The 23,514-nt window shown below is 39.1% G+C and overlaps 1 protein-coding gene across 6 annotated transcripts in view; it reads left to right on the forward strand.

Moving 5' to 3' along the window:
• The first annotated feature begins 357 nt into the window (after positions 1 to 357).
• LOC134797100 (pyruvate carboxylase, mitochondrial) overlaps positions 358 to 23,514 on the forward strand; it is a 51,477-nt gene continuing 28,320 nt past the window's right edge. For 3 of the 6 annotated variants that reach the window (XM_063769321.1, XM_063769320.1, XM_063769322.1), the window contains exons 1-8: positions 358 to 453; positions 13,628 to 13,855; positions 14,688 to 14,839; positions 15,296 to 15,436; positions 16,689 to 16,804; positions 17,424 to 17,518; positions 17,886 to 18,054; positions 21,841 to 21,947. In XM_063769321.1, the coding sequence (XP_063625391.1) occupies positions 13,769 to 13,855; positions 14,688 to 14,839; positions 15,296 to 15,436; positions 16,689 to 16,804; positions 17,424 to 17,518; positions 17,886 to 18,054; positions 21,841 to 21,947 (867 nt within the window). In that variant the 5' untranslated portion in view covers positions 358 to 453; positions 13,628 to 13,768. Of the gene's footprint in view, positions 454 to 13,627; positions 13,856 to 14,687; positions 14,840 to 15,295; positions 15,437 to 16,688; positions 16,805 to 17,423; positions 17,519 to 17,885; positions 18,055 to 18,278; positions 18,411 to 18,514; positions 18,585 to 18,696; positions 18,757 to 21,840; positions 21,948 to 23,514 lie in introns of those variants that run through there. The other 3 variants (XM_063769323.1, XM_063769324.1, XM_063769325.1) reach the window with 3 other exon arrangements.

A 23,514-nucleotide genomic window follows, 5' to 3' on the forward strand; every position in this document is an offset into this window, starting at 1 on the left:
GCCCAGTAGTCAGCGGTGTTGACAGCCCTGGCTGTCGCGTAATATATACGAGCATGCGGGGCACGCCAGTTGATGCGCCATGGTTTGCGGTCCTGTATCGCAGATACATTGAGTCGAGGAGCAACGGAGCGGTCTCCATTTGGCCATGGTTTGCCTACAGCGGCTTGAAGTTCAAGTTTCATTACTTTCTTTAGGTTTAGTAAATGGCTTGCATTGGGTCGCATTGGCACACCAATCTTTTCGAGTCACGGCTGATATTTGGCACCAGTCACCACCGTTCCTTAATTTCCCACTGTCTTCACAATCTTACCACATATTACGAAACCAGGATCACCCTCCACTGCCATTGAACCTTGCTGATAACTTAGAGGTCGCTTTGACCTGCTTACAAACGTCAGTGTCGCGGCGACCGCGACCGCGTATACGCGTGTGCTCCGTTCAAACTAATCTAAGGTACGTTTGTTTTATCGTTTTATTACAGGGATTTAATAGTATTAAAGTACTTTTTTATCACACGCATAAACTTGAGATACTGATTGATGATCTTTAGTCTTATATTGCACTTGAGTCTTTTTGCAAGAAATGATAAAAAAATATAGTTGTTCAAAAACTTTTTGCAGATCTTAAAATACGTGCCTAAGTGAGATACAGATATACAGATACCTACTAATTTTGCTGTTCCTTCGTCATTATAAGTCGTGACCATTTTGTGACTTGCTATTTATCTACTATATTTATAAATTCATAAAAGTATGTACATGAATACATAAGGTCACCTCTATCGGCTCTATCTCCCATATGAGTGGACAGAAAGTTAATAAGATTTTTTGTTACTTTATTAGTGTGTGTATTTTACATCATCGTGAACTCTGGACCTGTTATTCTGTTGGCAATAACTACAGTTAAGTCCCTGTCCCTGCCAACATAATGTGGCCTCCACGAATCATTCTCAATCGTTCAGCCTAAAGTATATACACGCACAGAACCCCCGGATTTTTGACTCATTTTCTTCGTTGGTCGTTCTACTCGTTCTTGACGAAGTGGTCCATGGTTCCATTTTTATCGCCTGTCACTATGCCCGTCACTTTCGCACTTACTTGTTAGAACGTCACAGGCATGGTGACAAGCGATAAAAATACGACCGTGCTACCGCCGGTGGCGTCGGTGGTCATCGTTTCTGCCATGCTTGACAACACGCCGCCATTCTCTTTTCGCTGCCTTCTTAGGATATTCATATGTCGACCCATCCATTGCAGCTTTAACTCAGTATATAGCGTAGCGTGAACTAATCTAGCCGTGGGCGAAATTGCATCTGCGAGGCCCTTTTCTTTCACTGTTCCCGAAGGGTCTCGCGAGTCCCCCTTTGGGGTGCGAGGCCGTGGACGAGGGCCCACTTCTCCCACGCCTAGCTACGCCACTGGTCCATCTCATTTTTCTTGGTTCTTGGTGGTTTTTGACATCTATGAGTAATTGGAGGTCTGATACATTGGTGTGTCCAGGCCTAAGACCTAGGCAGCGTTGAATATTTGTAAATTGCCCTACTGATACTGGGATCAATGTCAACCTAGACTGATAAAGACTCAGTCATCTTGAAATCTAGATTAACACTAACCCAGAATGACGCTTAAAACCTAGATTTATACTCACTTAGACGACCTTTCATTATCTTACTTATTTTATTACGTAAGTTAACTCTGACTTGTGACTATCATTTTATTAGTTTACTTATTCGTTGTTAACCGTGATCTGCTCAGACTAAGAATATCTTAATCTATGCAATGGTAAGCCAAAACTATAAACTTGTAGTACCTGCGTACAATAACCGGCCAATTCAAACGTACACCTGACATTAAACCGATATTTGAATGATATATTGTAGGTAATATGTATTATATAACTACCACAAACGCTAATTTAAATGTTATTAAAACAGATTTAAAGAGTGACCTAAGCGACTGTAGGTAACCATGGAACAGAGTGACGAGAAAAAGTTGATTCACCCACTTACCATTAAGACTTTTTATAAAATCAATAATTAACACATTGTAACAGCACAAACATTTACCCCCTTTGGCCCTTATTCATAAAACTTTACGGGCCTGATTTAGTTGAATTATGTTTAATCCCTTTCTTACAAATACATAAGTCAAAATGACAGATAAGGACAAACGATTATTAGCTAATTGAGGTTTGTAGCACGTTTATGAATAAGGGGGTTAATTGTTATCTTTAAATTAGATACGTGTACGAGTATGTACGGCATGTTTTACTTAAATGATAATTTTACATTGTTAAATTATATCTAAATGTTGCCTTCTAAAAACATTTCTTAGATAGGATTAATATATTTAATATGTATATTATTATTAATGTCTTTTTGGCGTACGCATATATGTAGGTACTAGGTGCTTAGTTATTTAATCAGGGAAACAGCCTACAACCAAGAGCTGTGACGCCTGTGACATGCTCGAAACGTCAAGAAAAACAATAAAAGAAAGCGGACGCGATAAAGTCCCGTTTTAGTTTATTATAATGAACGTTGAATTTCTTCCTTGTCCACTTGAACTGTTGCTCGCGGCATTCTTAAACCAAAAGTGCATATACTCCTAATCTTGAATACTGGTAAAGCAATTGCAAGTGTTGCAACTCCACTGATGTTGTAGGTGTCCATGGACGACGGTAACGCTTACCTTCAAGCGTCCCTCTGCTTGTGTACCTCCTAAATATATCATGAAAAATTATAAACTTCAGCCTCATATTCTCTCTGGGCAGTGAACTCTCCAATAAGACTACAAAATACCTACAGCTCTTAGACATTATTCATTCTACTAATTATCTTCATATCTGTTATTGTTATCTTTATTGTTAAACAATACCTTCTGTAAGTCTTGCTGATACGGTCACGAATATAAGGCATGAGCGTGAGTACTCTTTTGTCATGGCAGTTTGCACCTTGACACTTTTATCAAATATGTATAAAGCCGACCACTGACTAACAGGCCGCCGGACGATATCGGCCTGTCAGTTAGAACAAAAAATTGACAGTTCCGAACAACTGACCGGCCGATATCGTCCGGCGGACTGTTAGTCAGTGGTCGGCTTAAGGGCTGATTTAGACGGTGGCGCGCGAACTCGCATGCGATTTTAGTTAGGTACTGTTGGTTACGTCCAATTCAACCGACCGATCAAAAACCGCAATGTAATAAAACTCGCATGCGCGTTCTCACATCGTCTAAATGAGCTCTTGGTTGAAATTTGACCTTACCTATATGCTTCAGTTTTACAGCATTCCATAAATGCCGAGCGTGGTATTACTATTAACCATTGCGAAACGCTATCTTAAGATTAGATATTGCGAAACAACATAAATAAAACGAATATTATCTTTGACCGATAAAACATTGTTTATTGTTATTTACGTAAAATGTGTCGCATATGTTGTAGGATCTGTAGTCTTACCGCGACTGCCTTAGCAGTGTCAAACTGACATATTCGACAACGTCTGCGTAACTTACTTTCTATACATCTCGCTCGCACTAATATGCGAGTACAAAGCGAGACTCGTAGAAAGTAAGTTACGCACACGCTAGCGAATATGTAAGTGACAAACTGTACGTCTACCACCAGTTTTGACATTGACATGAGCGTATATGTACATGTCAAAACTGATGGTAGACGTACTGGTGGTTTACGCACACGCTAGCGAATATGTAAGTGACAAACTGTACGTCTACCACCAGTTTTGACATTGACATGAGCGTATATGTACATGTCAAAACTGATGGTAGACGTACTGGTGGTAGCTGTACTGATGTTTTAACTTTTAGCTCAACATTCTTAGTTAACTTTACAATGAATATCTCCCGTTGACGTTTTTGAGTATAGACCAACACAAAGTTAAAAAACTAGACATTCATACACTTCAAAAATATTATCACTAATAGGTATTATCAGTCTAAGTGTTAACGTGTAAATAATATTTTACCTATCAAAATAATACCACCACCAAAAACTCTCCAAAACTCGTTTTACCGTGAAATTTTGTCTACCACGGAAACTAAAGTAACTTACCATTGACCGATACCGTTTGGATAATAGTTAGTATGTCAACAAACTCGGGTTCGACGTTCGCCAACACCCGGTTGTTGCCAAACACACGTCAGGTGTATAGTTATTTATAAGTGTTATAACCTACGCGCGCGCAGCGGCCAAGTTCACGCAGTGCCAGCGTAACATGACCCCTTCTGATGTACTGGGTTACGCTGGCATTACGTGAACTCCACCACACACCTGCACACCTGACATCTGCACGATTTTGACACTGACATATTCGGTAACGTCTGCGTAACTTACTTTCTACATATGCATAGAAAGTAAGTTACGCACTAGCAATATGTCAGTGTCAAGCTCGTGGTAAGGATATGCTAATCAATACGCTTGTTCGCTACCCTTAAAAACTATTTTTAACTGAGGCTTCTCGTCCCAGCTCTCTGTTATACTCTGTATGCAATTGGAATGATATCTCAGGGCCACTATGTTCAAACATACCTATTTTAACATTGTGCGCACAATTTGAAGGATTAGCCACAGTGATTAGAATTCTCTCACTTAAGCCTTAAGGTCTGTATTTGAGTGTAGATACTTGGGTGCCTAAACTTGTTATGATTCGGCCAAGATATTTCAGATTTTATGTTGTTTAACCAGTCTTTCTTCTTTCTCTGTTATACATCGAAATCAGGTTTTGCCTGTTTTGTTGGACTTTGAGCATTTCAATTTTATCTTGTGTATCTATAGATACTATAGTTATCATAAAATGTATCTATAAATATATGTCAAATCTATATTCCGTTCAATGTTATGTTACTTCCCGATTTTGCATAATTTGAACTAAAAACCTAAACCGTTTAATTATTATTAAGAGCGCTATTACATTTCGGCGTTGAGCGAGTTTAGGTATTTTACGCGCTGCGGCAGGCCGTGCGAGCTCAGTATGCCGATCCCTTCTACCACACTCGCACTACAATGATGGATTAAACATTCTTGATCCTTCGCGAAGCATATTGAAATCAACCATAACAACACTAACTGTGCTAACTTTTAAAGTCCTAAAACTGTTATTTGGTAAGTACGAAAATACTAAATGCAGTGCAAATGTAAGTGTGTGCAGTGTTCATAAATTACGTCATCTATTTTTGACCCCCCCACCCCTCAAATCATCCAAAAATCATGCTTCGGGTGACTCTGTTTCCTCCTACGTCATACTACCATCATCCGATGTCCAGACCCCCCCCCCCCCTCCTTCCATTTGAAACGACGTAATTTATGAATAGCCCCATACTCGTACTTATGAAGGTATAAGTATTACTCGAAATAAATTATAGGTACTCGCTTATTTACATGTTTCGTCATAGCATTTAGTACCTATAGGTTGTAAAGTTTGTATCAACGAGGGTTTAAAAACGAACTAGTATTGAGGATCTGATGATAATGATGATGATTAAGGTGGTCACGGATACCAATCAACCATGTAGTAACATGATTAGGCTCGTTTGATTCGTCTCAACAATATCTTTGACACTGAAGATACACAGGGTCTGATGATGGAGCTGGAAGGTGGCCACGGGTACCAGTCTATCATGTAACTAAACCACTTCGTGTTTGGGCTCGTTTGATTCGTCTCAACAAGATCTTTGACACTGAAGATACACAGGGTCTGATGATGGAGCTGGAAGGTGGCCACGGGTACCAGTCTATCGTGTAACTAAACAACTTCGTGTTTGGGCTCGTTTGATTCGTCTCAACAAGATCTTTGACACAAGACAGTACTCAGGGTCTGATGATGGAGCTGGAAGGTGGTCACCATTACCAATCAACCATGCAACTAAACCACATCGTGTTTAGGCTCGTTTGATTCGTCTCAACAAGATCTTTGACACTAGGTGATACACCAAACACGAAGCCCAAACACGATGCCCAAACACGAAGCCCAAACACGTAGCCCAAACACGAAGTGGTTCAGTTACGTGATAGACTGGTACCCGTCGCCACCTTCGAGCTCCATCATCAGACCCTGCATGAGTAGTATCTTGTATCAAAGATCTTGTTGCGACGAATCAAACGAGCCCAAACACGAAGTGGTTCAGTTACATGGTAGACTGGTACCCGTGGCCACAGTCCAGCTCCATCATCAGACTCTGAGTACTAACTTTTGTCAAAGATCTTGTTGTGACGAATCGAACGAGCCCAAGCACGAAGTGGTTTAGTTGCATGGTTAATTGGTACCGGTGACCACCTTCCAGCTCCATCATCAGACCCTGAGTACTATCTTGTGTCAAAGATCTTGTTGAGATGAATAAAACGAGCCTAAACACGAAGTGGTTTAGTTGCATGGTTGATTGGTACCGGTGACCACCTTCCGGCTCCATCATCAGACCCTGAGTACTATCTTGTGTCAAAGATCTTGTTGAGACGAATCAAACGAGCCCAAACACGAAGTGGTTTAGTTGCATGGTTGATTGGTACCGGTGACCACCTTCCGGCTCCATCATCAGACCCTGAGTACTATCTTGTGTCAAAGATCTTGTTGAGATGAATAAAACGAGCCTAAACACGAAGTGGTTTAGTTGCATGGTTGATTGGTACCGGTGACCACCTTCCGGCTCCATCATCAGACCCTGGGTACTATCTTGAGTCAAAATTAATACATATAGAATGTCAGGTCGCTTCAAATATTTTTAATCCTGTCCGGTAGTTTATTAAACTGTACCATTATAAATTGTAATACTATAAAAACAGTGCTAGGATCAGCTCAGTGCCGCGGCACTGAGCTGGCGCAGCGCGCGTCATCGGTAATATAGAGTAGTTTTCAAAAAATTGCCAAAAAATTATAGTAGAATTTCATAAACACTTATGTATACCAACAGTATAAGCAAACGTTGCAGATTGCTTGAGTATGAAAATGACTTCGATATTAAGTAGATTTTCGTAGGAATTGACACTTGTTTCGGAGAGAAAATTGAGTTCGTTTTACTTTGATTTTCTCTTTCTCAAAGGTGTGTAGGAAAAATATCGTTTGATATGCCTAAAGTACAGGGTATTAGTAATACAAAATAGCCAGGTTTAGCAGAGTAAACTTCTCAACATTTCCAAATAAGAGCTTGCCATTCAGTGCTTCACGGGGTTTTTCGGAAACGACCATCTGAAAAAAAATCATTACTAATTTAATAAGTCCTTTTTCTAATATTTACAACGATATTTAAAAAGATAAGAAGAGACTTTTACTGGAACAAGTACTCATTGTTTCTAATAATGAGCACAAAGTCCTGAATTTCGTCGACTAGTATCATCAATTTTGCGTTATTTCGACTTTTCTTGTAAGAGCGCTCTTAAGTAGTAGTTTATATTTGTTTTTGTCTTATTTTATGCTTATCTCTTTACAAATTCGGTCGGTTTGGGCAGGGATAAGACGCGCATCACTCTATTAGCAAAAAAAACATTGGGCGGCATTAATTTTTCTTATTCTGCAAATCCAATAGGTAACTACCCTCCACGTGTATTTGGCTGGCTACAGACTTAGTATGTATAGTCTGTCAAGCCGGATATGTCAGTAGCAATGTAAAACAAACTAAAGTATGGTATCCCTAGGAAACGAACAAAAAGCAGCAATGTACATCGAACAACGATGAAATGTAAACAAAACAGTTCCACAGATAAGATATAAATAACACGCGATATTCGAACAATTCAGACGTAGTGTTGCTAACCCGCGATTATTCAAATTTGCCGCCTTTTTCTACTGACAAGATTTGCTTGACCAAGTATATTATCAATTTTCTTTTAATGCTCGTCAATTAGGTTAACGCTGATTACATGCAGTTATTTTCTGTCATTGTCATTTGAAAAGGGTCATTCAAAGTTAGTCAATTCATTAGGTATTTTTCATCAGTATCATTCTGTAATGACTACTTTTTAAAAACCTTTTGAAGACACATCACAAGCTCCGATTAGTAAAGAAGATAAAAGTTTGCAGGTATACTAGTCATTTGCAAACCAAAACGCGCAAACGATTGTACGTGCATGTTTTCCTAATTAGACCTAATTAGTCACGAATGGTGAATTATCATTATTGTGTATACTAACGTAGCTGTGGCTACAGGCTTGAAAGAACAGTAACCTTGAAAACATTTCAAATGAATCAGGGGGCCTACCGCGAACCACGTTCGACGTGTTGCCTCTCTGTCGTACTTGTAAATTCGTACGTAAGTATGACAGGGATACGCGCCGCCCTCAGCATACGCGTCAGTCTGCCGACGAACGAGATCATATCGCAAGAATCTACTCAGTATTTCACTATGAAATTCGTGTAGTAAGTTAGTATCGAGCAATTCTAGTTACGTTAATGTAAGTTTCATTAATGTGGAAAGCAATGAACGGTCTCGACGCGTTCCGGATTATGGCAAAATACTGAATTGGAGTAGTCGTGTCATTTTTTTGGAACAAGGCAGGAAACGATTTAGAACAGGGTATTCTAAATCGATGAAGGCAGGCAGGGTGTGGTAGTTATTAAGAAATCGTCAGGTAAATCACATTTAAAGTTTTGCCTTTATTCACCTCAGCCATCCCTATTCACTTCTGTTGACGGTACTTACCTAATATTTTGACCAGACTTATCTACAGGCCCTGTTACAATTACAATCGTCATGGTCATACTGTAAATTACCGTGATAGCTTAAAATCGTATTTTCTGTCTTGTGCCTTCTCATAAAATAATATTATGTAATTGTAATAAGACAATCAATGCTTATGTCATGTTTTGACATAAGTTATGGAACATTTTATGTGGTCCGAGTGATATGAAAGCGATAACCTTGTAATCGTGAGTACTACCATTATGTCGACTATCATAGTTTGTGTCCATGTTACGCCATTGCTATGTATACCTACACATTTTGAAGATGATTAGCTCGGGAGTCAGAAAATTCGCTTTCGAGTATAAAATAAAATATGACTTTTCATAATAATAAAACATGCCCCGGAATGGATTGAAGCTAAAAATACAAAATCAGTAGAGTATTAAAATTCAAAATCTGTACTGTATTTGAAGCTTTTGCTCATACGTGTATGTGCTCTAAATCTATTTTTTTTAATTAAGACGAAACAGGAGCTGAGTTTTAAATATTTTAGGTAAATATACCCGTCTCGCTAACGGAAGCGGCACCTAAAAGTAGTGCGATAAGGACAAGGCGAAAAATCCTGCGTAAAAATCTCAAAAATCGAGGTTTCGTACTCCTCTGTTTCCTCCTCCAAAACTTAACCAATCGTAACCAAATTTGGAAATCTAAATGATTATGAAATTATCTGTGTCGGACCGTTTTGCTTTTTTGGCTAATTGGATATCAATTATTGATATCAGTTTTGAATGCCACGCCTCTCATTGCGGCATAGTCAATTAGGCCATTTTGGCCATTTTAGAAGGGCTCTAGCGCCTTAAAAAACAAAAATATCAAAAAAAAGCAAAACGGTCCGACACAGATATTGACAATATTAATCTGTGTTGAAAAAATCATTGCTCTAGCTTCAAAAACCACGGAGGAAAACGAGGAGTACGTTTGTATGGAGAAATGACCACTCCCGTTGGCTCTTAAAGTACCTAACCTTTCATAGTTATTTCAATGAATCAATGACTTAAGAATTATTTGTGATTAGATGTATTAGTGAGCAGTGGTGGACGAGTGGATATGACGTCTGACTTTCAATCCGGAGGTCGCGGGTTCAAACTTCAAATCCTGGCTCGTACCAATGAGTTTTTCGAAACTTATGTACGAAATATCATTTGATATTTACCACTAGCTTTTCGGTGAAGGAAAACATCGTGAGGAAACCTGCATACATCTGCGAAGAAATTCAAAGGTGTATGTGAAGTCCCCAATCCGCATTGGGCTAGCGTGGGGACTATAGCCCAAGCCCTCTCGCGCATGAGAGGAGGCCTGTGCCCAGCAGTGGGACGTATATAGGCTGAAATGATGAATGATGATGATGATTATTTATTAACAAACAGCCATCTAATTATTTTGTACACATGTTTAATTAATTACACAAACGATATAATTTCATTATTTTCAGCTGTCCAGTATATCGCGGTAGACCCGTTTGTGTAATTAAATACGTAGCCATCTAATTCCTGTAAATCTGATGGTCAAAAATTACTAATAAAGTCAGCAGCAGAAGTTGCTAAGCGGGTGAGGTGTTCAAAATTACCTTGACACGATTTTGTTCTCTTAACAATAAAGTCGCGTCAAGATCATTTTGAACACCTGGCCCGCTTAGCAACTTCTGCTGCTGACTGTACCTACTGATGTTCTTTTAGTCAGGTAAATTCCGAGACTAATAACTATTGACAATACGCTGCCCCAATATTACAGGGTTCTATGTTACATTTTCAAGTTAGTTGAAATTCGACTTAATGTCACCATGACAATGTTCAAATTTCAGTTCGATAAAAGTAAAACATAGAACCCTGAGCCTCTACCATCAGTTTTAACATTGACATAACGCTCACGTCTACGTAATTTACTTTCTGTACATCTCGCTTGCACTATTGCTCGCATATGCGAGTACGAGCGAGATGCATAGAAAGTAAGTTACGTAAACGTGAACGTTATGTCAATGTCAAAACTGGTGGTAGCCGTACTGTAATATTGGGGCAGCGAATAGTGATAATTAATGACCAATTGATAATAAATTATTAAAAACAATTGCAAGGCTTTCATAAATGTTTTTTTTTAAATAAAAGAACCTACACTCTGAAGTGGTTGGCAGTTTCTAATCAAAATGCAATAAGAAATCGACAAATTGGTTGAAACCTCGTTAGAACAACGGGCTTCACACAATCATAGGGGTAAACAACGTGATGACACGTTTAGCATACGAGTATACTGACATAGTTTATACTAGCGACCCGCCCCGGCTTCGCACGGGTTACACAAAACCATAACAAATTACACAGTAACCTTCCTTAAAAATCACTCTATTGATAGGTGAAAACCGCATGAAAATCCGTTCAATAGTTTTTGAGTTTATCGCGAACATACATACACACAATAGACAGACGCGGCGGGGGACTTTGTTTTATAAGGTGTAGTGATAAAATAACCGCTTTTTGTATTTCAGGCGCGAGAATCAAAGTAAATAAAAGCTTAGTTCCGGCCCCGCTAATGGACTATGACCAGATTAGATAAAACGTGTAACTATCATTCGCTATTTACTAAAATATTGCGTACTAGTGTGCTGATAGAAATATATTAAATAAAACCGTTTCATTTGAGATCAAGTAGCTGAAGTAGCCTTACCACGACTGCCTTAGCAGTGTCAAACTGACATCTGCGTAACTTACTTTCTCTTCTTCTTTCTTTTCTTTTTTTTTCTTTGATTTTTTTTTTGCTCGCATAATATGCGAATATAAGAGATGCATAAAAAGTAAGTTACGTAGACGCTAGGGAATATGTCAGTGTATGGGGATTACAGATGCGACGAAGAGTTGTTTTAATAAACGGACGTATAGCGTATATCTCAACGGCTGGCCGGAGATTGCTCAAAACCGAGACGGTTGGAGATCAAGGGGCAAGTTTTTGTCCAGCAGTGTATAAGCTATTAATGATACTAATATATTATTAATTAGGGATAATATATATTAAATTAGGGATAGACAGAGCCTAACTAATAACATACACAAGAGAGTGAAAGATCTAACTGAACCGATATGTAGAATAGGCCACTTAACAAATTTCGTCCATATCCATTTCATGAATCCAATTAATTTAGTTTAACGATTGACCATCATGTCATGAGTCATGACCTTAGGGAATGTAACCTATAAAAATAATTAACTTAACAAGTACCATTTATTAAAATGGACTAAAATAAATAATAGTACTTATGTAAAGTTGTAAACAAGCATAGATATGACCATTATGACCTTAGCACAGATCATATAATCCTTAGGTACACTAGAAAAATATTACACTTTAGTGACCGTTAAAATTAACCAAATCATTGCTCTAAGATTATATTAAATTATTGTAGGTATCTAAAGAGATCTAGATTATGCAGTACCGTGTCTTGAATTTACTCATACTTATTACCTACTTAGGTATATCGACTATCGATAGCGACATAGTGTTTCAAAGTCATTCAGGTCGTCGCGTTCCACTCGTTGGCCGAGGAGATTACTGTGACTATCGTCGTCAACGCTCCTGACCAATTTTAAACCGTATTGCAATGAATTAAGGCTTACCGTTGGTCAGTTAAATGGGTTGCTGTTAATTCTTATCCTTAGGTTATTTGATTTCCGTCTGTTTTATACGCACTTAAATATTTCTATTTTAAAAAGAATATTAGTATCAGCTTACTGATATAACTTAAAAATGGCAGTAAAAATTATTTACAAAAACCGCGTATAATTAAGTTTTAAAATGACCTCCGACGTTTTGAAGACGGCTCTGTCCCCGTAAGTAGTCTTGGTCTTTTTTAGAGAGAAGTCGTGGAATGTATTGGGCCCCATATATTCCACGACTCTTCTCTTTCCGAACAGACTTTTGAACGCTAGGATGTCACTCGGTCGACACACAATACTCACGATAAAGATGTGTTTCCACCGCCGATATTCGTTTTCGCTTACATTTACTAATGACTGGATTCCATGTGGATGAGATCCTAAAACCATCGTCCCGATTCAAAATACTGTTTTTTATTTCAATGGCTTCTTGAACTTTAATAAAGCAACTTCATTCGGGAATCGCATCTAAAGAGCAAATACCGCCATAAAAGTAACAATTTGACACTGAAGGGACAATATTATACGCAGTGCAAAGTCCTTTATGGACATATGTATACCTATTCGTAGGTTTAAAATAGTGCTAACCGCTTCAAGTACGCAAGTCTAATTGAGCTAATAATCTACTAGTCGTTGACTATCGTTTACATTGATATATGTATATGTATATACAATGATATAATATATCTGTACCTACTGAACACACATCATACACTTGTGGTATATCATTACAAGATAATACGTGTCCGCTATTCACTTTACGTGCAGACTGATTATAATGATTGCTATCTTTAGATCTTTAATCCTATTCTTGATTAACTTGCAGTACCTAGTTGCAGTCTCAAATGCCCTATGAATATTATGTTTTGTATGCGAATATCTGAGGTAGGTTTTGGTATTTTTGTGATTGTTTTATGTCTGATACTCATAGGTGTTCTAAGTCTGATAGGTGATCTCCAGGGTTTTTTTAGCAAAGTGTTTATAATTTTTATAAATTTAATGTTAGTATTGTTCGTGTCTTGTAATAATCCCCGCACCTGTACTGAGTTTTACGTGAAACGAATAAAAATTAACATACTTTTCATGCTATTAAATTATAAATTATGTTACTTTTAGATCACAACTTTAATTGCTTAAATTAATATTATCTGATTAATTCTCTTCTTTGTTTGGTCCAGAGTTTTATCTTTATATTATATTTATAATATAAACAAGGCTATGATAACTTGATAAGTTTTGATAACAAATGAATTTCAGAAAAAAAATATACATTAACACAACTTTTCTTTGTTACAGAAAACGGAACGAAACGAAAACGAAAAAATAGTCTAGTCATTTTATTTTTATACAATGAAATAATTATTATTTTAAGCTATAGTGCTATTAACTTAGCGCGGTACTTATTGTTTTTGTAAGTTTTTTTGTCGATAAGTGAAAATGCAGATCCTCAAAGTGCGCCATGTTTATCTGACGGCCAATCAGTTTCAAGCATGGAGCTGCGCGAGAGCACGATACGCGAGCTCGGTAAGTAGACCAAGCTAACTCTACTAAGTTAGACCAAGAAAAGTCTGCAGCGATTTTGATAGCCCACGCAGTGCAAGTGTCATTTATACGTCATAGTTTTATAGAAGTTTGACATTTAAAATAACACTTGCACTGCGTGGGCTATCAAAATCACTGCAGACTTTTCTTGGTCTAACTCTAGGCATATTGCTCTGCCAAAGTGTGGTGATTAGTTCACCATTAATGTCAAGTTTCTACGAAAACATGAGTTTTATAAAGATTTTTTCACACTTTGTTATGTTCAATTCGGGGCAAACTTACTTGAAAACGGACACACGGAGCAACACATTTAATTGAGTATTATTAAGTATTTAAATAAAAGTAAACAATTTGTAAATTTTCGGGTAGTAATAACATTTATTGCTTAACCGACCAAATACAAAACCGCCTGGATTAGTCACTGAACGACCTGACTTTAACCTACATTATTTAATCATGTAATGTTTTCATCTACCCTCAACTGGCTTAAGGAGTCATTTGAGGGTACATTTTGTTTACTTTTATTTAAATACCTAAAGATACAGAGTTATAGACTTTACGAGTATCTCGTTGCATTAAGAATGGGTAGTTAACTGTACCGACGTGGATACTCCTTAGTAGTCCTTCCTTAGCTCTTTTCAGTTAAACATATTTTTTTTTGGCAAAACTAACTAAAAATAGCAATTCAAACAAAACAATGATATCCGCGACCCCGGGCACGCCGTTTTGCTCACTCTCATGCTCAGTGAGATTGAGAGAAGAACCTAAGCTCACGGCGCCTCCATAGCGATGTCATATTTTATTTATGTTTCAGAACGCAAACAAACCGGTCGAGTACAAACCCATAAGGAGCGTTCTGGTAGCGAATAGAGGAGAGATTGCCATCAGAGTGTTCCGAGCATGCTCCGAACTTGGCATACGGTCCGTCGCCATCTACAGCGAACAGGACAAGCTGCAGATGCACAGGTGAGAGAAGGAGACAAATGTATGCTCTTCTTAGATGTCAGAACAAGAGGCAAGGTACTTTAAACAAGTAATGTCGGTTACTAACAAAGTTGACGATACATGTCAGGTAATCAAATGGTGATGTTCTAGTTAAAAATCTCCATGACATTACATCTACGAAGCCTAGCATGCTTTGACATTACTTACCGGTTTGTTTAGGGTGCTCGGAGACCCCATATGCTTCGCCCTGGACCGTAAACTTTGCCTAGTTTGATAAAACTGTGATTTTCTAAAAAACATAGGCCGTACGAAGTTAATTAAGTTTTGACTGGGATTTCTATAATTGATTAGCACTTGTCTAAGTCCCTAGCTGTCTGTCTCATCCCCAATAATTGAAGAAATGTCCCTAATCATTCTCACCTACCTTAGGTGAGAATTAACCGACAATAAATTTCAAAAACTATGTTATTTTTCCAGACAAAAAGCCGACGAGTCATACATGGTCGGCAAAGGTCTGGCTCCGGTAGAAGCGTACCTCAGCATCCCGGAGATCATCAGGGTAGCTAAAGAGAACAATGTGGACGCTGTTCATCCCGGTTATGGGCTGTTGTCAGAAAGGTTAGTGTCTCACAGCTCTTATAAAAGCCGACGAGTCATAGATGGTTGGCAAAGGTCTGGCTCCAGTAGAAGCGTACCTCAGCATCCCGGAGATCATCAGGGTAGCTAAAGAGAACAATGTGGACGCTGTACAATCGAGGACATTCCCGGTGAACCATTTCAGATTTTTTTACCTCGATCCTTATCCTCCATTCCCGGTGAAACACCTCAAGGGCAAAAATCGTTTAAACGTCTTGCAGACGGTCAGGCGATATCATAAAAGTGATGACCAATAGCATGGCCATGGCATAAACAACAACAATAAACTGTCCTTACTACCTATTGTTTGTCTCATTACCTGCTTTCACCGTTTTCATTATTAAGACAAAGAATCCTAAATGCATCGTAATTGGCTATCTCTGTGGGAGGCGGGGTTTAGCTTGCTCGTAAGGATCGAGGTACAATTTTTCTGAAGTGGTTCACCGCGAATGTCCCTGATAGTAATGTTAATTAGTATTAGGTTAAACTGTGCATTATTGTGGCTTCCCAACCGGAGGTCGTGATCTCGTGATTCGAACGCCGGCTCAGTTTTATGTTATGAGTTTTTCGGGTCTTAAAGATTAGATACATCTAGACCGAGGAATCCTCTAGCCAGCGGTCGGCAACCTTTTTTTGCGTAGTTTTAGTAGCGTAGTTAACGATGAGTAAGTTGACGCGGGCCGCACTTTGTTAATATTTATGACTTTATCAGACATTGTTTTTCTCAATATTACATAGCCAGAGGCTCGCAGGCTGCAAGTGACAGTTTCACGAGCCGCATGCGGCCCGCGGGCCGCAGGTTGCCGACCGCCGCTCTAGACCGAGTTTCATGCCAAAAATGCGGGGGTGCGCGGGACGAGGTGAGCGAAATCCCGTGCCGTGATTGGTCCGTTCAAATACACGGACGTCACACAAAGACACTTTCGACTCGAACTTGGAGTAAAATTACCGTATGCGTGGCAGAGGGGGTAGCGCGACTATGCTCAGTCTGGAGGATGTTTTGTCTGTGGGTACATATCATGTATTTCATATTTGGGTGTAAGATGCTATTAAGATTCCCTTTTAAGTTATTCGTACTTACAATCACGAGCACAATTGAGAAGAATCAATGATGATAAAAAAAGTCCCAATTTTTATAAATCTTATTTTTTAGATAAGGTATTGAAAATTTAAAAATAGTAGCAATAAGCTAGTTCTTAGTCTGTTTGTTATATAAAGTTGTATATGTTTACAGGTCAGACTTCGCGCAAGCAATCGTTGATGCTGGCATGCGGTTTATCGGGCCTCACCCCTCCGTGGTGCAGAGAATGGGTGACAAGGTGGCCGCCAGGAAAGCCGCCATTGAAGCCAGTACGTACTTTTGCTGTGTTTTTCTTTTGATGATGTAGGTTTACAAGTGTCACACGAATGATATGTGGACATTTCAAATAAAATTTACGAAAAGTGTTTTTGTCTATACTTTTGGAATCTCATAGTAAATTCGCACAGTAAATTCTAATTTTGTAGTTTTTAGTTTTCTTATAAACCTATTGTTTATATTTTAATAACAGAACTTCCGTGAGACACAGACATATTAAATATATTAAAAACGGGTCACTCACGTATTTTAAGTCGAAAAACGCTCGACATGTTTCACTCCGTACCGAGGAGTGTCATCAGGAGCTTGCGTTTACGGTGACGGACCGGCGCAGACTACGGGCTGCGGGCTGCGGGCGGTGCGCGGGGCGTTTTTAATATATTTAATATGTCTATTGTTTATATTTAGAGTCTTATGGATTAATGCTCATATTACGGCATTTATTAATATATGAGGCGTTGTGTAAAATATACCTAATTACTACATAAACCCTAAATAACACTCGGTTAGAACGCAGGCAAAATAATACAAAAACAATCTGAACTAATCTCGCCATAACCACCTCTAGTGAGGTATTTTTTTTTGCTATTTTTATACTTTTTTCAATTCCAGAGGTTCCCATCGTACCGGGCACGGACGGTCCTATCACGACCAAAGAAGAGGCCGTGGACTTCTGCAAGAAACATGGTCTTCCAGTCATCTTCAAGGTATTTAGTTACTTATTAAAACTATTTTAAACGGGTTATTCACGTATTATTACGTAAACGGGTTACTCGGTGCTCCGTGAAGAAGATCCTCTTTAATTGGATCGAAACATGTCGATCGTTTATTCGAGGATCTTCTAATGGCCAAGGGCGCAACGTGTAAAATTGGATCGAAACATGTCGAGCCTTTATTCGACTTAATAATATGTGAGTAATGTGAGTAACAAAGAAATCATTTTTATTTTTAAAAATAAGGTTTTATTTGAATAGTCTAATCCATATTTTTTTACATTATACATATATTTTTTTACTTTTAATATATTTTCGTTTGTTACTTCTAGTTAAGTTTAAAACAATGTTTCTCTCGCAGGCGGCGTACGGCGGTGGCGGTCGCGGTATGCGAGTAGTTCGGGACATGTCCGAAGTGGAATCAGCCTTCGAGCGTGCCTCCTCAGAAGCGTTGGGCGCCTTCGGCAACGGATCCATGTTCATTGAGCGCTTCATCGAAAGACCGAGGCATATTGAGGTCCAATTGCTTGGTAAGTACCTCATGCTAAGTTACAAATAAGTCAGCCTTTGGAGTAGTGCGTGACATGGCTGAAGTGGCGTCGGCTTTCAAGTGTGCTTCCTCAGAAGCGCGGGGCGCCTTTGGCAACGGATCCATGTTTATAAAACGCTTCATAGAAAGACCGAGGCATATTAAGGTCCAACTGCTTGGTAAGTACCTCATGCTATGTTACAAATAAGTCAGCCTTTGGAGTAGTGCGTGACATGGCTGAAGTGGCGTCGGCTTCCAAGTGTGCTTCCTCAGAAGCGCGGGGCGCCTTTGGCAACGGATCCATGTTTATAAAACGCTTCATAGAAAGACCGAGGCATATTAAGGTCCAACTGCTTGGTAAGTACCTCATGCTATGTTACAAATAAGTCAGCCTTTGGAGTAGTGCGTGACATGGCTGAAGTGGCGTCGGCTTCCAAGTGTGCTTCCTCAGAAGCGTTGGGCGCCTTCGGCAACGGATGTTCATTGAACGCTTCATAGAACGGCCGAGGCATATTGAGGTCCAACTTGTTGGTAAGTACCTCATGTTATATTACAAATAAGTCAGTCTATGGAATACGAGTCGTGCGTGACATGGCTGAAGTGGAGTCAGCTTCAAGCGTGCTTTCTCAGCAGCAACGCAACGGGTCCATGTTCATTGAACGCTTCATAGAAAGACCTAGGCATATTGAGGTCCAACTGCTCGGTAAGTAGGTATCTCATTGGTAGAACGAGCGCAAAGCCCGAGCTAAGAGCGTCTCGCGGCAAAGTATTTTCATATGTACCTTTGTCCAGATTGTCTTCTTCATGTAGCATTTCCAGCCGACTCTTGCGAAATTTTGTGAGCTGATTCAAGATTTATACGTTTTTTTCAATAGCGAAAAAAAATCTATATTTTTTTCAATAGCGTAACCATGGCAGTTTGTAGATTACACAGCTCCCAGAGCCACTAACTTGTAAATAATGAACTAATGATAGCATATTCGTTTGCTTTAGTAAATTGGTATTCTAAATTTATTTTTAAGGAAATGTACCACATAACTTAATAGATATACTTTTAAAATAACTCTGCCTCATTTAATAAGCATGCGAATAAAGACGCGATCAATACTTAAATGCAGTTGGAAAACACATCTATTAAATATAAAGACAGGCGTGGCTCACTCCGCGATTTGGTTGCTTTGCTACATGTAGCTAAAAGTACATCCGTTCCACACCAATTTTGGTGGCTAGCCATAAGCCGCGCGTGGCGCTGTCGCCACCTAGCGGCCATATATGTCCTGATCGTAACAGACGCGTTTTGTTAGAGAGTGAGTCTTCTGTAAGTACCTAGTACTATTATTTATTCTGTGATAAAGACAACAGACGAGCCCCCGATACTAATCTTTCAGACAATAAGGTGACGCATGTATCAACTTTACTCGGTTGTGTCCTTATCAGAAAAAGGAACTTTTTATCTGAGACGCTTGCCTTAATACAAATGCGACTACTAAAGATAAGTGTCATTGAGTATAAAGTCCCTTTTTGGTGATAATAACACATTTAACATCATAACGGACCTTGCATATTGTTTATTGTTTACTGTTAGGTAAACTTTGCATAAAATAACGTAACTAAGTACATTTGAGAACTCATTAAAATTTATATCTTGTTGTTATGCAATAAGGTACACATTTGCATGAGCTTTCAAATATGACCAAATTAATGAGGTAAGGTTTTTGATAAGAAAGCGTAATTGTTGCGTTATAAATTATAACCTTTTCACTTTATGCCCTTGTTGTACAATCTACTTACGATTTTGTGTATCGATGATGACATTATTGTTTGCATTGATAAAATTCGTTAGTAATCTTTGTACTTTTAATTCTGTTGTAACGATATCAAATTTGTAAAGATTACATCTATAAGGGGCTTAGGGACGTTATTTGATAGATAGATAGATAAATCATTTATTTGACAGCTGCAAAAACACACAATATAAATTTACAAACACCATGACAAAAAAAAACACCGAACAAGTGCTAGTCGGATTCGACCACCAAGGGCTGCGTACTTTTTAGTATCTAATACCTTTAAACGAGCAATTCTTGTTTATTTATATACATTTTTTGGGGATCACGGAAACGGCTCTAACGATTTCGATGAAATTTGCTATATGGAGGTTTTCGGGGGCGATAAATTGATCTAGCTAGGTCTTATCTCTGGGAAAACGCGCATTTTTGAGTTTTTTTATGTTTTCCGAGCAAAGCTCGGTCTCCCAGATATTTTGTTGTTATAGCGGCAACAGAAATACATCATGTCTTAAAATTTCAACTGTCTAGACTCTAGACTATCGATGATTACATTATTGTTTGTATTGATAATTTTTCTAATCTGTGTACTTTGGATTCCATTATTGTATTACTTGAACGATGTTGGTAAGATTATATCTATAAGTGACTTTAGCAACATTATTTGTTTTGTGATAGGAAAAATGATACGTACTTATATGAAATGGTGCATTGGTTTCCAGGATTGTATACAGTAAATTCACATTGAATACATCAATGAAATGATCGCGTTATGATATATAATGAATGAACATTACCTTTATTTCATTATTCTATGCCTACTCAATTGTATTCTTACAGAGATATTTCTTCTCTTTCAAATTTCTGTCAGTAGTTCTGGATACGATTAAATTTGAACTGTGACAAGGGCAACATTCGTTATATAGTAAATTAGCAAACATCGCAAATAAAAAGAATTTCTTAACACATTCAACACCAAGAACCCGACTGTCGGGTACACTGTTCGTAGCGACTACGCGCTACATACGACGAAACCGTGGCTACGCGCTACGAGCGTAACCCGTAGCACTTAGTGGTATTGAATGTGTTAAATGAGAATAGATCTTTGTGATGCTATAAAAAGCGCTGGTGGCCTAGCGGTAAGAGCGTGCGACTTGCAATCTGGAGGTCGCGGGTTCAAACCCCGGCTCGTACTCGTACGTACCAATGAGTTTTTTGGAACTTATGTACGAAATATCATTTGATATTTACCAGTCGCTTTTCGGTGAAGGAAAACATCGTGAGGAAACCGGACTAATCCCAATAAGGCCTAGTTTCCCCTCTGGATTGGAAGGTCAGATGGCAGTCGCATTCGTAAAAACTAGTGCCTACGTCAATTTTTGGGATTAGTTGTCAAGCGGACCCCAGGCTCCCATGAGCCTTGGCAAAATGCCGGGATAAAGCGAGGAAGAAGAAGAAGAAGAGATCTTTGTGATGCTGTAATACAATGCGCGACAGTAACATATTAAAAAAAACAACGGGTTGCACTCCGGGAGTGCCGGCAGAAGTGAAAACTCAACGACATTGTAACTCAAAATTTTAATAACAGCGCCATCTAGTGCAAAATGTCTGCAGCACTATGTATAATTGAGGTTAACGCCATCTAGCGTTATTTCGTCGCATTGCTTGAAACCCCTAAGCACATCACTGCGAGTACTAGTTATATTAATACCAGTTTGAGGGAAACTCACTAGATGGCATTTAAATCAAAAAAGAAAAACACAATGACATTGTCCGTCACACGTGACGTCACGCAAGCGCCCTGCGCCGCCTAAACGAAACAGCAGGCTCAGGCATACATTTTCGCCGCGCGGTTGAAAGAGAGGGTTACGGCTTTCGCTGTCTCGAGTTTAACATTTTTTCCCCACCTCAAAAAGTGCACAGCGCCGCTAAAGAAGTTTTCACTTCAAAAAAGTATTTTCGATTGCTTGTTACAACTAATATCGTATTTTGTATTTCAGGTGACAAGGCGGGCAACGTGGTACACTTGTATGAGCGCGACTGCTCGGTGCAGCGCCGCCACCAGAAGGTCGTCGAGGTGGCCCCTGCGCCCGGCCTCGACCCGGAGGTACTAAATGTTCCTTATCTTATGTTTTAAGGTTTATAGGATCCTTATATTAGGATAGATTTATTTATTAACCGACTTCAATTTCATAGAAGGAGGAGGTTCTGTATTCGGTTGTGGCTATTTTTTTTTTTTTTTTTTTTCTATGTACGTTCACCGATTACTCCGACATCCGTAGTCCGATTTGAGTAATTCTTTTTTTGTTTGAAAGGAGCTACCTCCGAGTTGGTCCCATTTTAATTTGGTTCTGTTCTGATGATGGGATCCATGAGGAATTGAGGGAACTCCTCAATTTTTAAAGGCACATGCATGGTGTTTTGGGCGTTTTCTTAAGCAACTCGAGCATTTTCTCCCGAAAACCACCAATTTGATGAAGTAGACCTGATGATGATGATTATTTTGATGATAATGATGATGATTTCTTTAAATGTAAGTATGTTCAGCGATTACTCCGGCACCTGTGATCCGATTTGAGTAATTCTTTTTTTGTTTGGAAGAAGTTACCTCCAAGGTGTTTCCGTATTATTTTTGGTTCTGGTCTGATGATGGAATCCATGAGGAATTGAGGGAATTCCTCAATTTTTAAAGGCACGTGTTAAGTGATTTCGGGGTTTTCTAAAGTAACTCGAGCATTTGCTTCCGAAAACCACCAATTTGATGTACTGCAACTGTAGCCTTACCACGAGTTTGACATTGACACATTCGCTAACAAGTCGTTATTCCCTAACAAGATGCATCTAAATGTAACTTTTTATGCATCTCGCTCACACTAAGGTTAGTACGAGCGAGAGATGCATAGGAAACAAGTTACAAACATGCTAGCGAATATATCAATGTCAAACTCGTGGTAAGCTGGTAAGGCTACTGATCGGGGATTAGGGTTAGGAGTTAAGGGGTCAGGGATTAAGGGGTCGGGGAATGGCGGTTGAAGGGTTGCTGGTTCAGGATCGAGGGGTTCCTGGATCAGGGGTTGATGTGCTGTGAGGTTGAGTGATCGGGGGGCTGAGGGATTGGGTCAGTGGCGGGGCGGGCGGATGGATTTAGTTGACAGGAATTATAATTTCCTAGACGGACTCGAGAAAATTTCTGGTTCAGGGTCGAGGGGTTCCTGGATCAGGGGTTGATGCGCTGTGAGGTTGAGTGATCGGGGCGTTGAGGGATTGAGTCAGTGGCGGGGCGGAGGATGGATTTAGTGTAGTAGTGACAGGAATTATAATTTCCTAGACGGACTCGAGAAAATTTCTGGTTCAGGGTCGAGGGGTTCCTGGATCAGGGGTTGATGCGCTGTGAGGTTGAGGGATTGGGTCAGTGGCGGGGCGGAGGATGGATTTAGTGTAGTAGTGACAGGAATTATAATTTCCCAGACGGACTCGAGAAAATTCCTGATTACATATTTATTAAAGAAATAGGTACACGAATTTAGTGTTAAACATGATCTTGTTTTTCATTCATGCGTCGCGCTCTTAACAATGCGTTAAAACTAAAAATGGAAAAATAAAAACTTTTTACAAAAAAAAGCAAACCGACTTCAAAAAGGATGAAATAAAATATTATCCTTTTTGAAGTCTAT

This window comes from Cydia splendana, chromosome 14 (assembly GCF_910591565.1).
Source record: "Cydia splendana chromosome 14, ilCydSple1.2, whole genome shotgun sequence".
Taxonomy (NCBI): Eukaryota; Metazoa; Arthropoda; class Insecta; order Lepidoptera; family Tortricidae; genus Cydia; species Cydia splendana.